Source organism: Amblyomma maculatum, chromosome 9 (genome assembly GCF_055883805.1).
Source record: "Amblyomma maculatum isolate TAMU_Amacu chromosome 9, ASM5588380v1, whole genome shotgun sequence".
In the NCBI taxonomy this organism is placed as follows: Eukaryota; Metazoa; Arthropoda; class Arachnida; order Ixodida; family Ixodidae; genus Amblyomma; species Amblyomma maculatum.
The window spans coordinates 18771656-18796592 of record NC_139352.1 but is presented as its reverse complement, the minus strand read 5'-3'; the positions used below and the strand labels follow the sequence as shown (position 1 = coordinate 18796592).

General features: G+C 45.1%; 1 protein-coding gene across 1 annotated transcript in view; it reads left to right on the top strand.

Moving 5' to 3' along the window:
* Positions 1-24937, top strand: part of LOC146178497 (salivary peroxidase/catechol oxidase-like) — a 60006-nt gene that overhangs the window by 26423 nt on the left and 8646 nt on the right. Inside the window, exons 7-12 of the mRNA XM_084579770.1 lie at positions 191-292; positions 386-496; positions 9512-9647; positions 12082-12291; positions 16678-16812; positions 21153-21374. Of these exons, the coding sequence (XP_084435896.1) occupies positions 191-292; positions 386-496; positions 9512-9647; positions 12082-12291; positions 16678-16812; positions 21153-21374 (916 nt within the window). The remainder of the gene's footprint in view (positions 1-190; positions 293-385; positions 497-9511; positions 9648-12081; positions 12292-16677; positions 16813-21152; positions 21375-24937) is intronic.

The following is a 24937-nucleotide window of genomic DNA, read 5'->3' as shown; positions in this document are numbered from 1 at the left end:
TCATCGTTCATGGTATCCGATGTCAAAGCTTTGTTTGATAAATCCTCACCCTCTCCCTAGGGCCTTTCCGTAATCGTGAATGAACTAAATAAAGATCAGTCTGTATAACCTGTATTTCCCATATACCTTTTAATGACACAAGTGTCGCTCCTCGCATCTAAAGTCGAAATACTGAAATGTATCCTTGCAGTGTACAGAGACCAAGTGAATTCAAGAACTTCATATATGGACCTATCGCAAGTGTACGGGATTAAAGGGGACATACAGGCTTCGATTAGGCAATTTGAACAAGGTAGGTACATATATTGTTTCTCGAGTGCACTATTTAGTAGCACTTTATTTTGAGATATTTCATAAAAATGTTCGCCTTTCGTTCATATCGCAGGTCTTCTCATCAGCCAGGAAAATGACGATGGAACGTTTCCTCCTGATAGCCTTTTCCCTTACGCGGACAATTGCACTCTACCAAAAGACAACAGAAAATGCTCCTGGACAGGTTAGTGGGGAGTACCAACGATATATTGCCAAATCAAAAAAAAAAAAAAAAAATTGCTAACGAGACACCTATGCTCCGCCCGCTATGGTGTTTCAAACCCAAGCGCGATGTTTTTTACTTTAATTTCGTATTGTAATTTATTTACTTTCGTTTTTTATTTGAATTTTTTATACATCGATACTGAGCATCAACTCATATTGGCTTTCCATTCTGCTGTTTGACACATTTGAACGCATATTTTCATTTTTTCAATAATTTCAATTATTTGTTTGATCAATTACACACTTTAAATTTTTCAATTAGCATCATCAAGTATTGTTTCTTATTTTGAGCCTTTTTACACCCCCCCCCCCGCCGGGGTGGCGCAGTATGTTTTCCATGCTTATCAAGAACTCCAGTTCTTGCTGGAGTTTTGTTTACACGAAAGAAATAAGGGAAGTTAAAAGCCAGCTGGAAGGTGTGGATGCAAAAAAATACAAAGCGGCGATTGTACGCGCTAGATCAGAGAAGCTCTGGGCAGGAGAAGCGCCAACTAAGCGAGCGCTATCTGGCGAAAAAGATATGCATGTCAGAAAGAAATACGCCAGTTATCAACCGGGAACGCAATCACATCGGATAACACCGTTATCAAGAAAGTGGTTGCCGATCATTTTAAGGATCTGTTTAGTTGCTCACGCGAGGCAAAAGACGGATTCCAGAAATTCCTTTCGCTTATGCCACGTCTCGATGAAACGGTCAAGAAGCAACTGGAGCAGCCAATTACTGAGGGCGAAATAGAATGCGCAATCGACGCCCTCGCCCTAGGTAAAACACCCGGGCCTGACGGTCTAGGAGCGGCTTTTTACAAAGTTTTCAGAACGAAGGCAGCCCGCACGTTGCATAAGGTTCTGGATGAAGCTTATGAAATAAAAAGAGTGCCCTTGTCTTTCACAACCTCGCACATTGTGCTCATACCAAAGAGTGATGATGCGGATAAACGTTTGTTGGTAGGGTCCTATCGTCCGATCACTCTTACCAACGTAGACTACAAGATTTTTATGAAAGCTCTGGCCAAACGCTTGCAGTCAGTGATAAAAACTTTAGTTGGACCGCACCAGACTTGTGGAATAAAAGGCAGAAGTATAGCAAGTAATGTCCATGTTGCTCGGAGTATTCTTGAGTGTTGCGATGCATTTGGTGACCGAGTGGCTATGATGCAGCTCGACCTGGCGAAGGCGTTCGACCGTGTATCGCACGAGGTTCTGCTATGCGTTTTGGAGCATTCGAACGTCGGTACTGTTATAACCGAGGGAGTGAGAATGGCCTACAAGAACTGCTCAACGCGAGTCATAGTAAACAGAGAACTCACTGGCAGCCTGCCAGTTTTGTCGTCCGTAAGGCAAGGATGTCCGCTGTCACCCTTGCTGTTCGCTGTTTACCTCGAGCCACTCTGTTTGGCCATTGCAAATAGCCAACTTATAACAGGTTATAGACTGCAGGCGGCCCATGTTAAAATCTTGGCTTACGCCGATGATATCGCCATTTTTTGCTCCGACAGAGACAGTATTCAGCATGCCACAAATGTTGTACAACAATTTTGTGAGTGCACCGGGGCCCAGATAAACTGGGAAAAGAGTCATGGCTTTTGGCATGGAGACTGGGAAGCCACGTAGGACAATTTTTGTCGGCTCAATTGGGCATCTGTTCCAAAACGTTATCTTGGTGTACCGCTTGATGCCTATCGCGACCCAGAGCCTTATTGGGCTAACCAAGCGTTGGCTGCAAAAAAAAAAGGCTGACGCTTGGCAAGGAAGGCAATTGTCGATGTTTTCCCGAGCCACAATCTGCAATCTCTTCCTTGTATCTAAGATCTGGTATGTAATGAATGTGTTGGGTGCCATGAGGATCAGTGTACAAAAATTCATCGTGTTTTTGCTGTGTTTATTTGGACTTCGACATGGGAGAGAACAAGTCGAACCAATCTTTTCCTTCCTGCCAAGAAGGGAGGACTAGGGCTTGTGCATTTATTTATGCGCCAGGTTGTATCGCGCTTTATTTATCTACGCGACCAAAACAATCCATTTCTCCGGGCAGTGATTCAAGTCAGGCTCAGCAGACTGCTTCCAGGGTTCGTGGTGTCGTCATGTCAAAATATGTGCGGTGCCGTGACTGGATATCTGCGTGAAGTTATGCTTGCTTATAGGTTGTTAAATGTGCGTTTCTCTCGTGAATATCTGTGCAATTTCACCAAGAAGAAACTCTATAGACCTCACTGGCATCATGCTTCCCCAGCCATTGTACCGTTTGCCATACCGTGGAGGCCCCGGACAAGACTCTTTAAAAGAGTTAAAAAAATGCCGGTAATATCTTCAGTCAAAACTTTTTTTCTTTAAATTGCACACTAACACGCTACCCGTCAAGACATGGCTTCATAGCAAAGGCATCTTCGTACCCTGGACTACCAATTGTTTTTATGCAAAAAACCTGAAACAATAGAGCATGTTTTTCTTGACTGCTGGAACCCAATATTTCACTGGGATGTTTTACAGCGCACGCTTTAGAAACAGTTGCCGCTCGATCCATATTGAATAAGGTTCTTGCCGATAGAAACATCACAGGATATACCATATGATTTGATTATGCTTCTGGGCCTGCACTCAATATGAAAAACAAGGATGCAATTTGAACATGCTGATCTTGACGTGCGCCCTGTTCGCGAGCACTTTGTTGAAAGAGTCGTTTCACTAAGAGAGTGTTACCGAGCACTCCCTGATCCACCAGAATGGATTACCTTGCTTGATGTTTTGATGTCGCTGAGAGAATTTTAATCCGTGTTTGCCGAAGCCTGGCTTACGCGTTTTATGCACTGTATTTCTGATTTCACTTTCAAAAGTCAAAGTCAGCAATAAAGAAAAAAAAAATGCCGGAGTGGCGCAGCGGTTATGGCGCTCGACTACTGTTCCCAAGGACGCGGGATCGAATCCCGGCCTCGGCGGCCGCTTTTCGATGGAGGCGAAAAGCAAAGCGCCCGTGTGCTGTGCGATGTCAGTGCACGTTAAAGAACCCCAGGTGGTAGAATTTTCCGGAGTCCTCCACTACGGCGTCCCTCATAGCTTGAGTCGCTTTGGGACGCTAAACCCCACAAACCAAACCAAACCTTTTTACACCTTTAAACCCGTTTTTCTCCCATTTTTTTTTTCTCATTTGTTCAGTCCATTGATTATTCGCAGTGATTTTAATAACTCATCATCGCCTATCGCACCAGTCACTCGTCACTCACTAGAACAAAAAATTACCATAATACGATTTATTTTATTTTACATAGCTCCGATATTTCCGCCACTCGGGGCCGACAACTACTGCTACTAAGACCTCGACGGCTTTTCTGCCGAGCGAGCTGTAATACAAGAATTCGCTTAAATATTAAGAGCAGTTGTATCACTTTTCGAGAATTTCGCAATATTCAAGGATTCAAGTCTACATAGGCTGTAGGTAATGCATGCAAGGTGTTTTTGCGCTAACATTCAAACTGATTTCGTAATCGACGATTAAACCTTAAGCTTCTCCTCGCAGCATTGAAGCTCTGCGGAGAAACTTGGTGATGACGTCACGGACGGTAATATTTCTGATGTTCATTGCCTTCACCCACGTCCTACTGTGCCTTTTCTGACGGTGCTAATCAACATTTCTAGGTCTTTGTTTTCGGTAGCCTCGTTTTTATTTCTTCAAAACAAGCGTGTAAGCAGGTTACGCACTGGTACCGTCAATGACGTCATCAAGCGACCCCCACCCGTCGCCATGCAGCGCGGTGACGCCTGGTAGCCGTCGTGGTTTTAATCGCTAATTGCGCCATTGTTTCAAATGTTAGCGTCAAAATATTTCGCATGCTTTAAGTGCAAGCTATGATCATTCAACCACTCAAAACTTATCGAAATCTAAAACCGGTGCAGCTTCCCAAAGGATGGCGCGAGAGCACCTTTAACACCGCTACCTAGTAATTATAATAATAAGTTTAGAGGAAAATAAAGGCGCAGGTGTCACGTTTTTTCTATAGACACCTGCACCGCGCTGTAATGGAACGGAGGGAAGTGAGAATGAAAACAAAGAGAGAAAGAGATACCATAGTGGAGGGCTCTGACGTAATTTTGATCATCTGGGAATTTTTAGCCTGCGCTGTAATCTAGTGTATCTCTCTATCCGCAGTGTTTACAGTTTTCGTGTTGTCTGTATATGCCCCACTTCGCCTGGGGCAGTGGCCAAAATTCATGACACGGAAGTTTGGGAATCCCTTCTCCAAAGCGAAACCCTTGAGACCCAAAAAGAAGTCGTCCACCTGGCGGCGGAGGCCGCGAAGAATCGATGTATCCTTGCGCGCTTCTAGTCGCGGAGTCCCAGCCCCTATTCGGGTCTGCGTACCTGGGTGGAGGAGTAGGGGAACCTTCTGTATCGGCGGCAATAAAGTTTCAAATAAACAATAATAGCCTGCGCTGTCGCACAGCACACAAACGCCTCGCCGTTTCACCTCCATCGAAACGCAGCCGCCGGATCGCGAAGAGCCCGCGGGTACTCTGGCACAGTAGTCAAGCATCTTAACCACTGATTCACTCAGTTCAGTTCAGTTCAGTTCAGTCGTTCAGTCATGTCCGGCTCTTCCTAACCCTATGGACCCTATCACGCCACACTTTCTGGTCTCTCACCATCTTCCTAACATCACATAACTTCATCTGCAGTGCCTCGAGGATGCCATCTAACCACCGCGTTCGCTGCCTACCCTTTCTCCGGTGACCCTCAACCTTTCCCAACATCAAATCTTTCTCCAGCCACTCCTGTCTTCTCATCAGATGACCAAAGTAGCTGAGCTTTAACTTTAGAATTTGACCCTCCAATGAGCAGTCAGGGTTTATGGTCGACAATATCGACCGATTTGATCTTCTGGAAGTCCAAGGAACTCTCAAGAGCCAGCACCACAATTCAAACGCGTCAATTCTTCGACGGTCAGCCCTCTTCACAGTCCAACTCTCGCATCCATACATCACAACTGGAAAGTCCTGTTGTTAAAAAATTTTGAATTGGTTTATAGTGAAGAAAAGGCGCAGCATTTCTTTCGCTTGTTGGTGGGCACCTCATCGTATCGAAACGCAGCCGCCAGTGGTGGTGACAATTACGAAGGCCAAAAATTAACGACATTGTAAAGCAGCGTTGCGGGCGGCCTTCGGGCTGCCGGTTGTGGCGTCCAGGGCGGGCCCAGTCGCGACTTCCTCTGCCCACGTCACCAGCCGGAGTTGGGCGTCCGGCTCGGCGCCGCACAAAGCATCCTCCTACTGCTGCGCACTGGTAAAGTGCCAAGAGGCCCCTGAGGGGGCAAGTGTGCCGGGCAGGAGTATATGATATGAGAGTAACCGGCGCGGAAGCTGCCGCATAGACGGCAGGCCGGCGAGTACGCCCCGGGGTGGATGAAAGATTTTCCGCTAGACCCGCATGGCATTCGGTACTTATGCGTAGAAAGTGAGGATGGGGGTACCACTTGATTTAGTTATGCTCATGGGCCTCCACTGTATACGGCACTCAAGAATGGCGGGTTACCATTGCGATAAAGATGCATGGCCTGCCAGAATTTATTTTCGGGAAAGCGTGGACAGGTTTTTGGCAATCCAGAAAGCTGCAGCAAAACCTCCCGAGTGGCTCTCAAGGCTAGAGCCCTTGTTGTGTATGCGTGAAGTTTAGTGTGTCATATGTAAATAGCTTATGTAAACAGAATTTGAGTGATTTTTGTTGGTTTTATTCTCGTGAAAAGCAACATGTCAAGACCAGGCAATAAAGACAAGAAAAAAAGGAGAGCAAGGCGAGCGGGAATTATAAAAGGTGTGGGCCTGAGGGTGGTGCCACAAGTATTGGTGGGGCTGGGAAAGAGTTTTAGGCGGAGGGGATAGGGTGATACGAGAAAGGCGCTAGTGCAAGGTGATATTGTGGTACGCGAGGAACGCGTCTCGCGTATTCATACCTCTCTGTCCGGACTGGGCCACATCCACACTCCCTACAGCACCACATCTCCACTACGCCGTCTCCGTTTGGCCCAGCTGGTGTCGCATATGAAAGAGCAGCCGCCGACGGTCGGGTTCGAACCCTAGTAGTCTTAGTTGAGCATCTTAACCACTGTGCTATCATGGCAGGGAACACCTACCTACACATAATTTGTAAATTGGTGGCTCAGTGGCAAGCATGAAGAAAGCTACGTCGAGATGGCCGGATATAATCAGAATACCCAGGTTCGAACCCGACCGGCGGCGGCGGCTGCGTCAGCTGCATTTCCTTCAGTCCTATGTGTCGTCATCATCACCATCAGCCTGACTATACCCACTGCAGGGCGAAGGCCTCTCCCATATTTTTCCACTTAACCCGGTTCTGTGCTAGCTGCATCCACTTGACCCCTGCGAACTTCTTAACCTCATCCGCCCACCTAACTTTCTGCCGCCCCATGCTACGCTTTCCTTCCCTTGGAATCCAGTTTGTTACCCTCAGTGACCATCGGTTATCCTCTCTTCGCACTACATGTCCTGCCCATGTCCATTTCTTCTTCTTAATTTCCACTAGAATGTCAGTAACTTGAGTTATTTCTCTGACCACTCTGCACGCTTTCTATCTCTTAATGTTACCCCTACCATTTTTCGTTCCATAACCCTCTGGGTTGTCCTCAACTTAAGTAGAACTCTCTTGGTTAGCTTCCACGTTTCAGCCCCATAGGTGAGTACAGGCAAGATGCGACTGTTGTATGCTTTCCTCTTGAGCGATACCGTAAGCTGCTAGTCATAATCTGCGAATGCTTGCCAAATGCGCTCCATCCCAGTCTTATTCTTGTTATTTCCTTTTCATGGTCCGGATCTGCGGTTACTACCTGTCCTAAGTAGACATATTCGCCTACTACTTCCAGTACTTCGCTACCTAATGTAAACTGCTGTTCTTTTCCGAGGCTGTTGAACATTACCTTAGTCTTCTGCATATTGTTTGGGCTCCTATGTGTGTAGGAGCCCAAACAATATTCCGGCGAACAGGGTCCTCGATATATACGCTGTTTTGGGGAATGTGGTAACCTAGGTACAGTATCCAGCTTTACTCGACGTTTAGACAGACTCATCAAGCGTCGAAAATTTTTTTGGAAGTGGGATGAGATGCAGCCAACGCAGTGGGGAACTCCTCGGTATGTGTTATGCCACGTACTCGAAAGTAAGGCCATTTACTGTTTTGGATTGGTGGACGGCTGCAGCTATACACCATCCCCCATAGTGGGGGCCGGAGCCGTCCACATAAAACACGCAGGTTTAAATCTCTAAAAGCGAGCTAGGGGTTCCGCCACGTCAGGCGCATGCCATTATGGCCTCTTTGGTCATGTTCGCGGGAAGAGGGCTCACTTGAAGGGCGTATTTCCACTGGGATGGAATGCGTACGCGCGTTTCCATGACAGAGGTGCGCTGGATATGTAGTCGATAAGGAGGCGGCGACCCGACGATATCTTCGAGAGAAGCGATAAGGTCAAGTGGGCTTCCCGAAGCTCTCGAAACGTGCTCATCATGTCCAGCCACAGAAGACGTTGATTGAAGGCGTTCATGAGGAGGTGGAAAGCCCGTTTAATAATTTTGCGGCGGATGACTGCGAGTGCATTCTTATCTTGCTTCCGCAGGTGGAGGTACGGAGTCAATTAAAGAATTCGATCCGATTCGATTGGTCAGAAAGGCATGCTCCAGCCGCAAGGCGTCCTTGCATCGTAACCCCCCGTGTTTGTTAGGAACACGATGAACCATGCGACCCACCTAGTCCCCACCTTACGGTCAATGTAATTTGGCCGACTGTGTTGATGTATAAAGAGCCCTAGTACCCGGACTTCCATATGTTCATGGATAGGGCGTGCTGTGCAGTGCGCACTTTAAAGATCCCTTGGTGGTCGAAATTACTCCGCTGCCCTCTCACTACGGCACCCCATTCTCCCCTACCGCTTTCACTCCCTCTTTCTTTCCTTACGGCGCGGTTTAGGTGTTCATATAAAACGTGTGAAATATACTGACGTCGTTTCTTGTAAACCAATTATTATTATTATTATTATTATTATTATTATTATTATTATTATTATTATTATTATTATTATTATTATTATTATTATTATTATTATTATTATTATTATTATTATTATTATTATTATTATTTCGCACACTTCCGACCAAATCCAAGTCGAATCTTGGGTCGGGGTCGTCTTTCCAAACTGTAAACACTGCGGCGAAATAGCCGGGTGCGATCATATATTATGGAGCTGCAAAAAAGCGCCGCCACCAGCTACTACAAGTCCCTTCTCTAGGGGGGTGGGAGGCTATACTGGCCAGCTCAGACCCGTTGACGCAAGTTCGGGCTACTGAGTGGGCTCAAAAGGTCGCCGAGAGCAACGGGCTTGAGGCCATCTAAGTGTAGCGCCCACAAATCGCTCATTGCTGACAATAAATGTTTTCCAATCCAATCCAATCGATGGAAGCTGTACACATTCTCGCGTAAAAGTGTTGCAGTGTTGTCTTGATGAGAATTTATGTACAATGGGGGCATATGTAGCTACCTAAGAAGACCTGGAGGATCTGGGCTACAGATGGGCGCGTTCTGAGAATGGCGGAATTCTTGATCAGATGCGCGACATATTGCATCACATTTCCATAACCTCAAAACGAAATATTTACACCTCGTTAATTCCCGCTAAAAGAAGATGGTAATGAGCCGGATGGTTACCGGGAACTGCATAAATAATTTTTTTCTTGGCAGAAAATTCAGCTCTGCGAATAAATGACGATAGATTTCTGGAAAGCTCATTTAACTGTTCAGCGTGAGCTGCCGTTTTTTACACTACTTAAAATGCGTGACACCTAAACGCAATGCTTTTTTCTTTCAAAAATAATTGCACATTTCCAAGTGAAATTGTAGCTACTAGTTGCAAATTATTTCTTTAAAAAAAAAACGAGAAAAAAACAGCTAGAATACTTAAAACAAGTTGTAAACACTATGCAGGCGACCTTCGGGCCACGCAGCACATTGCCCTCCTGTCCATGCAGACACTCTTTCTCAGGGAGCACAACAGGATCGCCAAAAACCTCTCCGAGATCAACCCCCATTGGGACGATGAGAAAGTATTTCAGACAGCCAGGTAAGCGCTGCTAATGCTTTATCATCGCTGCTTCCGGTACCAAGCAATGCTGTTCGCAATGATGGTCGCTAATAAGGAAGGCTGTAATATCGTAACGTCGACCCCTAGTCTTGGTCATTTAGTAATATCATAGGCGTCAGGTGAGGCGGCTGTCCTTACCATATAACTTCTGATATTATTTATACTTATTGCATGCAGAAGCCAAAACTAAACATTTTGATTTATCAGGGCTAACAAGGCCCGCGTATCCAAGAAAAAAAAAACACCCTTTTATGATAGCGAGCCAACGTGCCTGTTTTACCAAGGTAGTGAAAGAAAAAACGCCTTTGCTGGCTCTGAAGATAACGGAGGATTCGAAGTAACGCATTTCTCTTTTCCTTTGTAATGAACTTTGTGCGGTTTCGCGCGATAAGTTCAGTTTCAGTATAAAACACTGGTTTCATGTAGCTAAATATCTGGATAACTACAATTAGTACGGTGAGTCTAATACCTGCCGATGGCATCGCATGCCCCAGTAGACATTCTTTACCCACCTCCTCCAAGCCCTCCATGCAGTCCCGATGGCCTCAATCCAGCCCCAAGTCCCCCAAATATGACCCATAAATCCGCCATCAAAAAGCTTGTTCGGACCTCATTGGATGGAGAAGAAAGTTCAATATCATCCTTAACGAAATGGTAACAGAAAACATTTATTGAAGGAAAATGTATTAGGAAGTAAGGGCGTGTTGGTCGGGCCTTCAGTCGGAACTCAGATGGCAAAACCACTTCCTTAGCTCTCTCAACCAAGGGTCTATGGGTCGCGAGGTTGGACCTGGACAGGGTCGCTTCCAAATCCGCCGACATTGATTTTGCATGGTGAGCTATGGCTCGAGAAGAGACGCAAGAGTCTTTTCAACAGGACTAAGATATATAATCCGAAAGTTATTTTGGTCCCTGCTAAATGCAATTGAAGATTTATTACTTTTGTTTTGTAAGTTCAGACAAAACATAACTGTATAATCCGTGCTACTGCTAACCCATATGTTCGGTTGCCCTAAACAAGGTAAAATTGTGGGCTCTCGCTCTCGTTCTCGTTGACCGTCGACATCCGAAGTAGGCGTTCTCGATCGGTAAATCCGAAGGCGTCTACCTTCTCGTTGGTCTTCAAAGTTTGATGTTCCTCGTGTTTTCGAAGAGGTTGTTGGTCTCACTTTTCTTCCTGTCCTCAAAGATTGCGCCTGACGCTTCCTTGGGCGATCGTGCTCTCTCCTTTTTCCCCGGCGCCAGTGTGAGGGAAAGCTCGCTGTTGACCGTTCAAGCACGGGGGCCGGATTAGATTAGTATTCGGCCACATTTTGGAGAAGTGACACCCTCTGGCGTCAAGACCGCTATTCAAACAAGAATCTCGGTTATTGATTTTGGCGGCGCCACCTTTCCGAAAGGTGGGCGAAAACGGCTGAACGCTCGGAGGCGGCAATCCTTAGCGCAGGGGTGCAGAGGCTAGAAACTGTCCCAGATTAACAATCCTTTGCCTTCGCAATGTCGTTACCGTAAGTAGTAAATAAGTAACACCGTTCGCAGTTCTTTCTGCTTCACTTGAGAATAATGTCAAGTAATATATGAGAATTATCTAAACTCCTATGAGCCTTGCTAGGGCACATATGGGTGCCCTATAGCATTGGTGGACGGAACTGTGGCGGACAAAGGGAGCTAAAAATGTGGGCGATAAATGCATTCCTGCATTAATAATGCTTTTTGGTAATTGCCTACCATTTACCCCCTCCCCTTATCTTTAAAATCAACGCCCTCCCCTTTTGCCGCAAAAATGTGAGCAGTGATAAGTAATATTACCTTTCTAGACATATTTCCAAAAAAGAACTTAACGTGCATGCTGCGAGCGGCTGAAGGTACAAGGCTTGTAGCTTCGTATATTCATGTTAGGTAACTGAATGGGGCATCGTATGTTTTTAATTTCTATGAGACCACTACAGTAAGGATGACTAAAAGGGATTTAGTGTCATACATTCTAATTAACTATGCATTATGTTTCTTAATTACAAAGCTGTCACCAATTGTAACTTCGAAGTTCACCAACTTCATCATATACGTTACTAGTTTCCAAATATTACTGCTGCAAGGGTAAGCAATAACTGCAGATATATGCAGTAATTTGCACTGAGTGTCATGTGCGCAGCCATGAACTGGTAGTCTCATTCACGAAGGTGTGGTCAGCCTTTGGTAGAAAAATCATGTGCTCAGGCACCAAGCCAAATGGACACAGCAACGGATAGGACATAAGGCGTAAACCATACCACGGACGACCGCGACGCGTTGCAGTTTACCCTGAGTTGCAGCTTCTAACCTGAGACGAAGAATTGCTGACACTCTGAATTTAATACCACTGACACCTAACCTTTCCATGCTCTTTGCGCTTTTTTATTCCTTTTTAACGCAGGAGAATTCTTGAAGGACGTTACCAGCACATTGTTTTTAAAGAATGGCTTCCGTGGATGCTGGGCCACGAGTATATGGAAAAATTCAACCTCACACCTAAAGACAATGGTTATACAACGTATGACCCAAGCGTCGACGCGACCGTCACAAACGAGTTCTCCGCCGCCGCTTTTCGGTTCGGCCACTCCCAAGCGGACAAGAATTTCTGGAGGTAATATTGATTTTTTATCCTGTGAAGAAATGATTTAGGAGGCAATGTCATAAAACTATCAGGCAACGTTACATTTAATTAGATGAAGGAGTATCAAAACATAAGCTGTCAAAACTAGCAATGAAGTTTGGCAGCACAGGAAACCCCAAAACCGCATACTGTATTTGATCCACACCCGGTAGACGTAGCTTAAATGCAAGTCCGACAGGAACGACGCACGGAAACCACGCTGTCTACACAGCTGGAAACGGCACCCACTTATTATTAAGGTGAAAGCCTTTCTTGGATGATAAGCGGCGTCCGCAGGAACGTGTAAGACGGGACAGATCCATAGCCACACAACCAGCCAGCATTGACTAAATTGGCTAAGTATCTAACATTAGGTTATCAATAGCCAAACTTCGCAAGCCCACCCAGAAAGGTCGTAAATCAGTCCAGAATCCAATCCAGTAGTCACATAACAAGCCAACATTGACTAAATTAGATAAATATCTAAACATTGGGTAATCAATAGCCAAAAGCCATAATGCAATCCAGAAACGTTACAAATTAATCCAGAAACCCACAATCCAATGCAGTAGCCACATACCAAACCTGCTTTGGCTAAATAAGCTGAAGGATCTAAACAGCATTGGTTAATCAATAGCCGAAAGCCATAAGCGAATCCAGAAAGGTTGCAGGTGAATCCAGAAGTCTAGAATTCAACCGAGTAGCCACATAACAATCCAATGTTCAATCGAGTGGTTATACTAAAATATACCGCAAGAAATAATGAAAATATAATATTATATGACTAAATGTTCCACCGATGGGCCTTTATTCGTTTCGCCGTGGGACAACCATAAGTCCGCCTCGTGCGGCTGAAGCCCATACGTACCCCTTTTTCTCAAGCACTTCATCCCAAAAGAGCGGGGCACCAGGCAGGGGGAGCTCTTGTACCCACTGAAAACCGATAGATACCGACAGCATCAGGGATCGAACCTGATACCCCCCGAATGTGAGGCGAATGCTCAACGACAAGACCACTATGTTTTTTTTCTATTGCGCTCAGAGTATACAATATTTACACCGGAACCGCCAGCCGTATTTTACTGACGTGCCAGGGCTAAAATTAATTTAAATATTTCAAAATTTCAATGTGCGGGAGCCGGCCAGTCAGGTGCTGGTTCCAAAAGTTTTATAAGTTCACAATATCTTGCAGCGCTTTCCGCAAGGAGCCAGTCATGTGCTAGTTCCAAAAGTTTTATAAGTTCACAATACCTTTCAGCGCTTTCCGTAAAGTATTCTCTAACTGGTCGTGCGTCAAGATCCACAAGGCGAAAAATAAACAAAGAAAGTAAACGAAATATTAATAATAATAATAATAAGAAGAAGAAGAACAATAATAATAATAATAATAATAATAATAATAATAATTGATTCTACAAGTTTTATAAGTTCACAATATCTTGCAACACTTTTCTAAAGTATTCTCTAACTGATCATGCGTCAAGATCCACAAGGCCAAAAATAAATAAAGAAAGTAAAAGAAATAAAAAAATGGTTTTGCCTTACTACACCTAACCAGTCTTAAGTGCCTCCTAGATTTTGAATGCTACCGGCGCCACATTTCCACAAGTATGCAATGGTCGGCTCTTTTGTGTGTCGCCCAACTATGTTTTGCAGAAGGAGCAGACTTAGACACATCGCGGTCAGTCACGTTAAGTCACTGTTACTTAATTTACTGCTATCAGCAGGTGACATTGGTCATTTGCTCCTCTAGTCCTAGTCGCCTTTCTGACATCGAGGACAAATTCTGCCCTCTATGATTGAAGCAACCAATCTGAGCGCATTTTGGCGCTCATAGGCTCAGGGGTGAGGTACTAGTACCATGGTTTTCAAATAAAATATGTGGACTCTTCTACTATTACTGACCCTAATTCGTCATTTTGCCATGGCTGAGTTGTTAAAACAGACTTGATAGCATGGGGGGAGACATTTCCTCGATTTTCTTCTTGCTGCCAACATTTGCCAGCGTGATTTCGAAATCACCCATATCAACTGGAAACAAAAACAAGGAGCGTCTCTATTCCATTTCACAAGATGTTTCCAGCACTAGAAAACGTAAGAGAGATTTGGATCATATCAAGATGGCGCGCACTAAATGACTGTGTTTCAACACGCCTATCGACCATAATGTGGTGCGCGTCATCCTCATGGTCCCAGGTCGTGAAGCGGTTCGTGAAGCAGAATATAGCACGCGTGTCTGGCGATGTTATCAATAAACTATTTTCTAGTAATACGGCAGCAATTACCATGATAATTTTAACCGACCATTTTATGCTGCAGATTTAAAACTCGGCAACCTTTGTACAGAGCCCAAGAGCGCATTACAGAAACTTATGAAGAAGAAAGATGACAGGAAGATCTTGAACACGGTCTTTAGTAGGTTGCATTCTACCATTCATTGGCACACAAACAAGCCGTGCTGATCTCAATAGGCACATATATTGCTCTAGCTTCAATACTTTCTCCGATGGCTAGAATATAGGGGTCATTTTGGAAGCCTTGTTGGTGGGGCATGTTTAGAATTCTTGACACTGTCGTATTTGGCAGTTTCTTGAACGCGTGACAGAGAAATTCGCAGACGCCTTCGCAAGTGCAAATCGTGAAATCAACCACAGTCCTCTATTTCTTCCTTATCTTTCATGGACCTCCCGTTCAAGCTTAGAGAACTGCAGACAGCACTCACTGGCCGGCGCACTTGGTGCCGATCTGGTCCCGATGGTGCCACTAACAAACTTCAGAACCTCTATCTTGACTAGAGAAACATTCCGTCCTGAAATGCGGCTATGTAGCTCCAATACCGGAGCCTTGCAAAATGAAATACCAGGCCTTTCGCCGTCGTTTGCTCTTATACCTAGTGCAGTTATGCTTATGGAGATGCTGGCAAGAGCTCGCTTATCATGGTGGTTAGAGAAAAGCAAAGCACTTATATCCCGCATGACTCAATTCAGCCCACGTTTGAGTGCGAAGGTTGGCGTTTTGTAGCCGACAGGCAACATAAGGACCAACTTGGTCGCCACGGAGAGCTCACCGACACCATCTTCAAGAAAGCACTAGGTCCAGGCTTACTTCGCACCTAACGTCTCAGTGCCCTACGTTTTCCGTTCGGAGAAGACGCAACTGGCGCAAACCAACCTAATCATTTCAGAGTCTCGACTATGCAGTGAACGTTCTTCACCTCCACGCTGAGCGGAGTATTCCTCTAGTAGCAACGCATTCGCAGGTACTCGAGGACTTTCAAAAATAATATTCTCGTCACCAATAAACATTCATCTGTGGTTCTGAGAATAACATCAGCAGAGCTAGAGCAGGGTCGTTTAATACTCCATTATTTGTAATGCTGTCTTCCCGCTTCACTCAAGCCAAGCCACATTCAGCTCAATGACTGAAAGCTTTGCCACTGTAGCGCCCGTATGGAAGCTAAATTATTCTCTTGTGCAACATCAAAACCAACCAATAGCATCAACATATGAAAGACCTCAAGACACTTTTTATGCATCGTTTCGAACAGCTCTCCTTGCGGAACGCTGAAAGGTGTTCTGCTTGCTTTCCTCGAGAGAGCAGGAGCGCTACAGGTTTCACTTCAGGGCACTTTATACCCGCGCAGAAGACTCTGATACAAGAAGGTCGACGCTTCCTTCCATCTAAGATTACTTCGGTACTTTGAGCTGTGCTCCAAATGGCGCGAGCTTCAGCTTATTACTACTGCGGCTAATTTGTGCCCATGACAACTTTAAACTTCCTGGTAAGATACGTCTGCCTCAAACTCGGGATCATGTTAAGTGACATCTACATGTCATTACAGTGTACTTATTTCCGACAGAAAAATCAGAAGGCTAATAACAACCAGCAACTTACAGCAAGTACAAAGTGCCCGTCACTGACTGCCTGCCCTTTACCTTCTATCTAGCTATCGCGCAACAGCGAGTATCAACAAATCTCCAACAACAATTAAAACCTGATTAACGTGACGACAACGACCAAAGCAGTTCGTATTTATATTTGCAATAAACATTCTAGTGCAGAGTCAACTGTACGTGAGAGAGAGCTGCTTTGTTGTCATCTTAGATATGGACAATGTGGTCCCACTGACTTGGAAATAAGTTGATGGCACTTACGAATGCGCCTGTAGGGTAATGTCTTCTAAGTAGGCCTTGTAGAGTCGTTCTCTTGTTTAGTTGAGGAGCAGTGCTATCTTTATGCGCCCCATGCTCCCACGTTGATTTGGTGAACCTCCAATAGGTTGCTCAGATGTATAGCGATGCGCTATGGCGATTTTGGCCCCTTCATTAAAAGGAAAGTAATTAGCGCCGGTTAAAAGTTCTTCCTTCTCTTTTACAGGCAAAATAAAGATAGCGATTGGCTTGAACCTGCGAATCTCTCCACGGGGTATTTTGTTCCTCACAACAATAGCGACGACAACCACGACAGCGTTCTGCGAGGGTCTCTTCTGCAGCCAATGCAGATGACCAACAGGTATTTTCTACGGACATTTTTTAGACTGAATCTTTCGTGTATGAGCTGAAATTAACCTACCATCATCATGTCATGCGTGTGAATTAACGATCTCTCCACAGCCGCTCTGAAGGACTAATGTGTACGATAAGGAGCTTTCTCTTAATATCTAGACTGACAGCAACGCTGAACCAATAATGGTTTCGGACTGTAAACGAATTCTCGTCTGTATCTCTTACCAATAAAAATTATGACCTGCGTTCAAAATTGCGATAAGCGAGTCCCCGAAAACATTTAAGGCATTGATTTCGTAGTATCAGGTTTGATGTTCAGTTGTATCTCTATCACTTTATTATATAAACCGTATTTACTAAATGTATTTTACTATTCATTTCAGCAAAAGCTACGCAGCAGCGCACGGCCGATCGATGTAACATTAACGTGCGTGTATTCACTGTCTATGCCACTGGTGTCATTTACCATCCGTGCGACTGTTTCGTCGAAAACAATCTTTATGTAGCCCTTCAATGAACAACGGGCTTTGTAGACTAATTCGAAGGACGCGTCAGTACTTACCATTTTTCCCCGAGCAACAATTTCCAACAAAATAAAAAACAAAATAAGGAGGCCGAACAGAATTTATTCTTCGGGCACAGTTGTGCTACACAGTCATCAGCGCAATTTTTCTATTTTAATATAGCTAGCTAGTTATATTACGTATACGCTAATGGCACACACGTCTGAAATGGGCATGAAAAACCAAGCAAAAACCATCCCGCCGCAAAGCAGTTTAGCAAAATAAAGACCTACTCTGCTCGGCATGCTACTTGGCAGTTTGTTACCACTCATCAAAGCTTTCGTAATGTGAAGTAAGGAAAAAATTAAAGCAGAAGAGTGAAAAAAATGTGGGCGATGAATAGCACTAACGCGAAGGGATACGGCACCAATTTGCTTATTTCTTTCTGTCGTCCATCAATACAAGTTAAGATTCTCTTTATAGTCCCCATTGTATCCGAGGCGGGCAGAAGACTGCACGCCTCTGCCAACAACGCCACGATTATGCGGCCGCTCACGAATGTAACAAGGATGCTATGGAGCCCGTCACAAATTCATTATTTAATCTACTCTCGATTACGGCAGAGATGGTATTGTTGTTGTTTGTTTGCTTTTTTTTTTCATACTTCGCAGCATTTTCTTCGGAACGCAGAAAAAAAGACTCCGTGAAACATATCTCGGAGGAATCCATTTATTGATAGATTTTTGAAGGTGCCCCTCAATTACTCATGCCACATTTGTCATCTGTAGACAATGTTTTAAAGGTTCAATAATTAAACATAATTAAACACGTGGTGAGGACAAAATAAATACAGCCTGAAATAAATAATTTCGCTATGTAGCAAAAATGAAAATTTCATTTTTATCTAGAATATTTGGGGGGTTCCTCAAAGTGGAGTACATTTGTAATAAGGCAGTAATTACTCATTGACAGCCACCCAATTGCAAGATAACGGCTACGAAGTAAAGCTACTCAGCTTTCTGAAACTTGAAGTTAAATAAACATTTGTCCTGATAGCTGTATAGCTTTCCTCTGTAGCCGTATGGCTGTGCTTGGGTGGATTTCAGTAATTACTCCCTTTTTCCATTTTAATGTGCGCCCAAAGTTCTTTCAGCTTTGAAATCTTGCCTCAAGTTCCGTGGTACAACCTGTAGAGATGTACTGAACGCCGCCAATACCGGCTGCCATCAAGTGCAAATATCTCCGCTAATAAGGAATCCAATGGCGCGTCGGGAAGAAATGAAATTAGTAGACAATCATCTCGGCTTCCACTTTTTATTTCAGCATTTCGTTTCGGAGTTAACACGTTCATCCTAATCACAGTATCGCTACAATTAGTATTCATTATTAGTATCAAAGAAAGCTAAACGCCAACCAAAGGTATGGGTCAGAAAAGTAGACGTTTCGACTTCCACACGGAAGCCTTGTTAACTGAAAACCTTCGCTCGAACAACGCTGCTTAAGAACTTTGCAATTATCGTATCAAGCATGAATGTGCAGTAATTAGAAACAAAGTTTACATCTACTGGCAAAACGTGTTCGCAATAACTGCGCCATCAGACAGCTAAATTATCTCCCCGTTCGCGCAGCCTATTCAACAGTGTCTCAAGGTATCCCGCTGTCCTTCGTTTTCTCTTTCTATATGTGAGGGAGACGCGTTCTGATGACCTGCTCAGATCATTATGCTGCAAATGAAAACAAAGTTTCATTACAAAATGTGAACTCTATTGAAAACTTCACTCCCATGGCTTTGAAATAAAGTACTTTTTCCATCTTTGTTGCAATCAGTAGAAGATCTCACACCAAAATAACCGCAAAAAAAGATAGAGAACATCTGCTTACACATGCAATATGCAAGATGTGACCATATAGACACATCTGGTCAAGCGTCAATTGCTCACAATTACTGCGCACATGGTGCTGCTTAATTGAAACATCCTATTCTTCATAATGGGCGCGAAGATCTGACGCCGAATTTCGTGCCTGGGCCGAATTTTTCGAACATGCGTAATTGGATGTGTTTCGAAAATCATGCCGATTTAGCATTAATAACTGGAAATTTTATTTGAAAGACGCATTAAACAACGGTTACTACTGTACCACTGTATTATATATATATATATATATATATATATATATATATATATATATATATATATATATATATATAAAGCGAGCAAATTATTGCCGTGCGGCACTACGCTCAGCGTATAGGGGGTATTCACGTGACGTCACAGCTGTCGTCAGTATGCAGCAGACGCCATCTTTGCGTCCTGTTCTGACTATAGTCGGCGGCTTAAGTTAGCTGGTGTGCATCCGTTTGCTGTGCCACTCTACCTTATGCCAGCACCACTGTGATCAAAACTCACTCGGCATCATGAGTGACAGTTCAAATTATCTGTAGTCTGCGCGATGCGGACAGCGACGTGTACAAAAAAAAAAAAAAAAAAAAAAAAAAAACTTCGGCACCAGCCCGTTTGCAGTCGATGTGCGCAACTGCACGGTAGGCGTCGACCGACGGCCGCACATAAATATGTAGACATTCATGAGTTCCTTGAGCTATACGGATGAGATTCGTCGCAAGAAACCAACTGAAAGGCTACACACCACTCGAAGAACAAAACTACGTTACAAGCGGCTGGTTAAAGAGCCGCGGTTTAAGCAGACGAACTCGCGCTTTGCGCAATTGCATGCGTACCGTACAATGTTTATATCCCAGCTAAACCGCCGACTCCTTCTAGTTCAAATTTAGCACAGAAATAGCATTTTGTAGTCAGTATTTTTATACGGAACTTGTTTGGTGTACTTGCCTCATTCGATCAGAAGTCGGATGTTTGCATCGTCTGTGGCGGTAACGAAGCAAACGAAACCGCTGCCACAGTGATGTGGTGCCACCTCGGTTCGTTGCAGACTCAAAATAATGTTTTTGCAGCAAAACTCTTCAAATACCGTGCTATGTATTGCCAAACTAAGTTTCGCTTGTTATTATTCTTAAATAATTTTATAAAGTTCTTTAAACCTTCCGCAAAACAACTCTGCCCGCCTACGTTCCTTCAGCGAAAATTGCTTCGCAGACGACACAGACGATGCGACCGTCCGACTTCTGGTCAAATGAGTCGGGTACGCCAAACACAGTGTTGGTCGAGTCCTCCGAAGGCTTGGATTGTCGCAAAACACGACAAGGAGGTGTTGGCGGCGCACTGCATGCGCCTGGCTGGACACGGGGATGTATGTTGTCATGTTGGTGTGCTGCTCTTTTACCTGGAATATGGCTTGCGAGTGCGGGAAGAGCAGCCATCCCCGGATCGTTGCAACCAAAGAGTTTGTTCTAGTAATGTTGGTTGCAACAGCTCGCTGCCAGGGAACATGCGAAAGGTTCCAGCCCAGCCGATTTTCGACATATATTTCGCATTTTTCGTGATACTATTTGCGCGGTTGAGCCGTGCCAGCCATACGTCATGTCTCATCTCGGCGAGTTCACTCGTTCGGGCGGAGTCGTTCATCTGTACTTTCGGAACCTTAAAATGCCGAGGTCGTTCGCGCAGCTCTTCAGCTTCCGTTGCTTGCACTGTGCACGGCTACTACTGTTTACGATAGCTTAATAAACCATAGCTGCGGGTGCCACCACTCGTGGAACCGCATGGCGGTAATTTATGCGTACGTTTGCCCTGTTCGTTCGGTGGACACAAAAATGGCTGACTGCGCCTCAGTTACCCACAATGCACCACGCACAGCGCGCCAGTGAATACCCCCTATAAGGTGTACCAAAAATAAATCACTTTTCACTTTTGTTTTTTTATTCCAGGCATGGTGATGAAGCTGTGAGAAACAATTTGTTCCGTCAGTCGTACCTCGACTATGGCAGCGACCTCTTTGCCACGGATATACAGAGAGGACGAGAGCACGGACTTCGACCTTATGTCGATTACGTGCAGTACTGCCAGAACATCACGATTGAAAATTTCAACGACCTGAATTCACTAATGGAAGAAGGGGATGCAATTGGTCTCTTTCAGTCTGTGTACACGTACGTGACCAACTTCCTTTTTTGTGTGTGTGTGCTTTTCATGAATTTTCTTCTTGGTTTGAACATCAAAAACTAATGCTTCGTAAAGCGCTCTCAAATGCGGACCTTTTTTGGAGGCAGCGCAGTCTATGTCTGGAAATGTTCATCTAATTCCAACATTGTTCACCTGTACAGGCAAAGTAGAGCACTATCACACAATTTATCGCTAAATAGGCGGGTAGGATTTTTTTTTTTTGTCTTTTAAAACGTATGTGTTTCTGCGTTTGTGATCCTTTCTTATGTCTCACAAACGTAAAATTAAAAGCAGGGCCTCACAAGAGATTCTGTAACAGCTAGCACACTACAGCTTTAAAAGAAATAAAGGATAGGACTACGGAATGAATCATAATTAAATGGTGTTTTAGGGCCGCTGAAAGGAACTCAAGCTTACCAAAACAGCATTGCAACATTGTCATAATGTAAGATGTATATATTTCAACGAATCGAGTTAAACATAGCTGATTAAAGGACTACAGTAGAATACCACTTGAACAAATTTCAGTTAAACGAACTAATAATATGTACGAACTTTTTTTAAATCTCCATCGAAGCGCCGTTGGACGCAATGGAAACACCGTTCAGTTTAACAAAATTCATGCAGTACACATTTCACTCATACAGTTATTTTCCACAACACCACCCTGTTTGTTCCACGTTACATTGAGCTCTTCAAGTGTAACTCGCACTTTTTGTTGCACATTTTTATGTTGAAAACCGCGCTCCATTACCGCGTGAAGAAACGTTGCTTGCGCTTATCTTTAAACTTTATTGGTTACTTAATGAGCACTCAGCCATTCGAAGCACATAGTTGGCTTTGCACGTTTAATCGGCCCCGCGGTCATAGCCAGCCATGGCCGAAGCTTCAGCCGTACTAGCCGTTCGTTCTAGCTCCAAGAAAGGCGCACTCGTAAGTGCGCCTTTTCTTTTTTTTTAGAGCGCAGCTCTTTCGCGGCCGTTCCTGGGTTTCGCGGCGGCGTCGGCGTCGGCCTCGTAACCAGTTCCGCCCCCCTTTCAGCCCCCACGTTCGAGCCGGCGCTATGGCCACCGGAGCCTCGCAGGAAGAGGGGGGGGGGGGGGTACACTCAGCGGCCAATGATGGGGGCAGGAGCGCGCGCAGCTACCGAAGCACACGAGGAAAATAAAAGGGGGGTCGCCGAAGGCAGCGCTAGCAGCGACTGACTGACGTCGCTAGCTAGTCAACACAACGTGCTGCGTAGAACACCGTCGCCGCCATGCAGAAAGAGGAGACCCCCCCTCTTCCTGAGTGGAGGCGAGGGTGCTCTCCGGTTGCGGAAACGCCGACCCGCTCCGCAAGTATGCGGGCGCACCGAGACGACCGGTCCGGAGGGGGATACAATAGCGCTCGCATCCTTCATCCGCAGAAAGCAACCGTACAGCGGCGGATCACGGTGCGTGCATCCCGTTCTCACTCGCTTCCAGGCTCGCTTCACTCGCTAGCGGCGTCAGCGAGTCGCTGCTATCTGTTCGTTGCGCAACATTCCTATGGACCCACGCGCTGCCTCTCGCAACCTCCCGATAACTCAATTGCTCTCTTCATTTCTCGGACCACAAAGCTTCTTTCATGACAGCCAAGAACTGTTAGTGGAGTGTTTCTTGAAGGAATACGTGTGAAAAATAAAAAAAAAAAAAGAAGTATGTAATTGTGCTTATGTGCCTTGCTCGAAATCCTTGCCTCTTTTTTTTTCTCTATTGGTTCACGGGAAAGGAAAGGCGCTGTATTTGTCGCATTTGCTCTGTGGACACCTGAACCGCGCCGTAAGGGAAGGGAGGAAGGTGGGAGTGAAAGTGGAAAGACAGAAAGGGGAGCCGTAGTGGAGGGCTACGGAGTAATTTCGACCCCCTGGGGATCTTTAACGTGCCCTGGCATCGCACAGCACACGGACGCCTCTTCGTTTTGCCTCAATTTATCGAAAAGATGAAACAGCTGATGAGCTGCGCTCAAATTTCGCATTAGGAAGTAACATAAAAATGCCCCGCCGGGGTGGTGCAGTGGTAAGACGCCCGACTACTGTGCCGGAGTTCCCGGGTTCGAACCCGACCGCGGCGGCTGCGTTTCGATGGAGGCGAAACGAAGAGGCGTCCGTGTGCTGTGCGATGTCAGCGCACGTTAAAGATCCCCAGGTGGTCGAAATTACTCCGTAGCCCTTCACTACGGCTCCTCTTTCTCTCTTTCCACTTTCATTCCCACCTTCCTCCCTTCCCTTACGGCGCGGTTCGGGTGTCCACAGAGCAAGTGTGACAGTTACTGCGCCTTTCCCTTCCTGTGAACCAATTAAAAAAAAAAAGTAACATAATCGTGGGCATTTTTTTTTTTTTAGCTTGGCGCTTTCGTGGAACCAGAGCGCCTTATCTAGACTGAAAATGTGATATTATTACGTGGCGGCAAGCGATGACAACAGGAGAACAGAGGACAGAGAGAAGATTCTCGATGGTCGTGAGATGACGTTTTATGAATCTGTGTGGGTGACAGTGCGCCGGATCCGGGCAGGGGCGGCTCTGACCCCATCTGTTCGACATCGATGGTGGGAAAAAGATATACCAGTGACTGACAGGTGCCCTCACTGTGACACTCCACCTGACGTCTGCGATGTGCGTCACTTGTTGTGGACGTGTCCATCAACGACTCACATTAGGCAACGGATAATCATGAAGGTGGGCCTGCGGTGGAATCGCGATAGTGATTATGAGATATGGACAATGGACAATCGCTATACTGCCAACCTTCTCGAATACATAAGCGCAACTGGACTTCACTCCTTCTTTTAACTTTCTATCTCCTGCATCCCATTCCCCCTTTCTCAACTTATGCCTTGTGGCAAACTCTTCGAAAAAAAAAAAAATGAATCTGAGTGCGGGCCTAGCGCGCGCGCTCCTGCCCACGCCACTGACCTCTTCTTCCTCCTTCGTCCGTAACAATATTTTACGCAGGTTGGACTTGGGGTAGCGCCAAGGCGACATTGCTAAAGTATATGGTATCCCAGCGTCATCATTGTCTGCGCTAAGAGCCAGCGCCAAGCAATCACAGCCACGTCAGAATAGAAGCAGCTTGGCCCCGCCCTGAAAGAATGTTTTTGTTTTTGTTTTTGTGGGGTTGAACGTCCCAAAGCGACTCAGGCTCTGAGAGACGCCGTAGTGGAGGACTCCGGAAATTTCGACCACCTGGGGTTCTTTAACGTGCACTGACAACGCACAGCACACGGGCGCCTTGAAATAATGTGCACTGGGTATTTCATAAAGGTTAATGACGCTTATTTCAGTTCAGTGAACTTTCATTTGAAAAAAATAAACTTTTCCCTGGAGTTCATTAAAGTTTGTTCAAGTGAAGTTTCACTGTATTCTGGTTAACTCGGCTCAGGCTAAGGCAAAACACTAACTTCAGGGATGTCCCCTATCAAATCTTTGATATTTGACTTCATGGAACCATATATCCTTATAATTAACCTACGTTCGCTTAAACGCATTGCGGCTTTCATTGTAAAACCTTGTGACTTTATTTTTTAGAG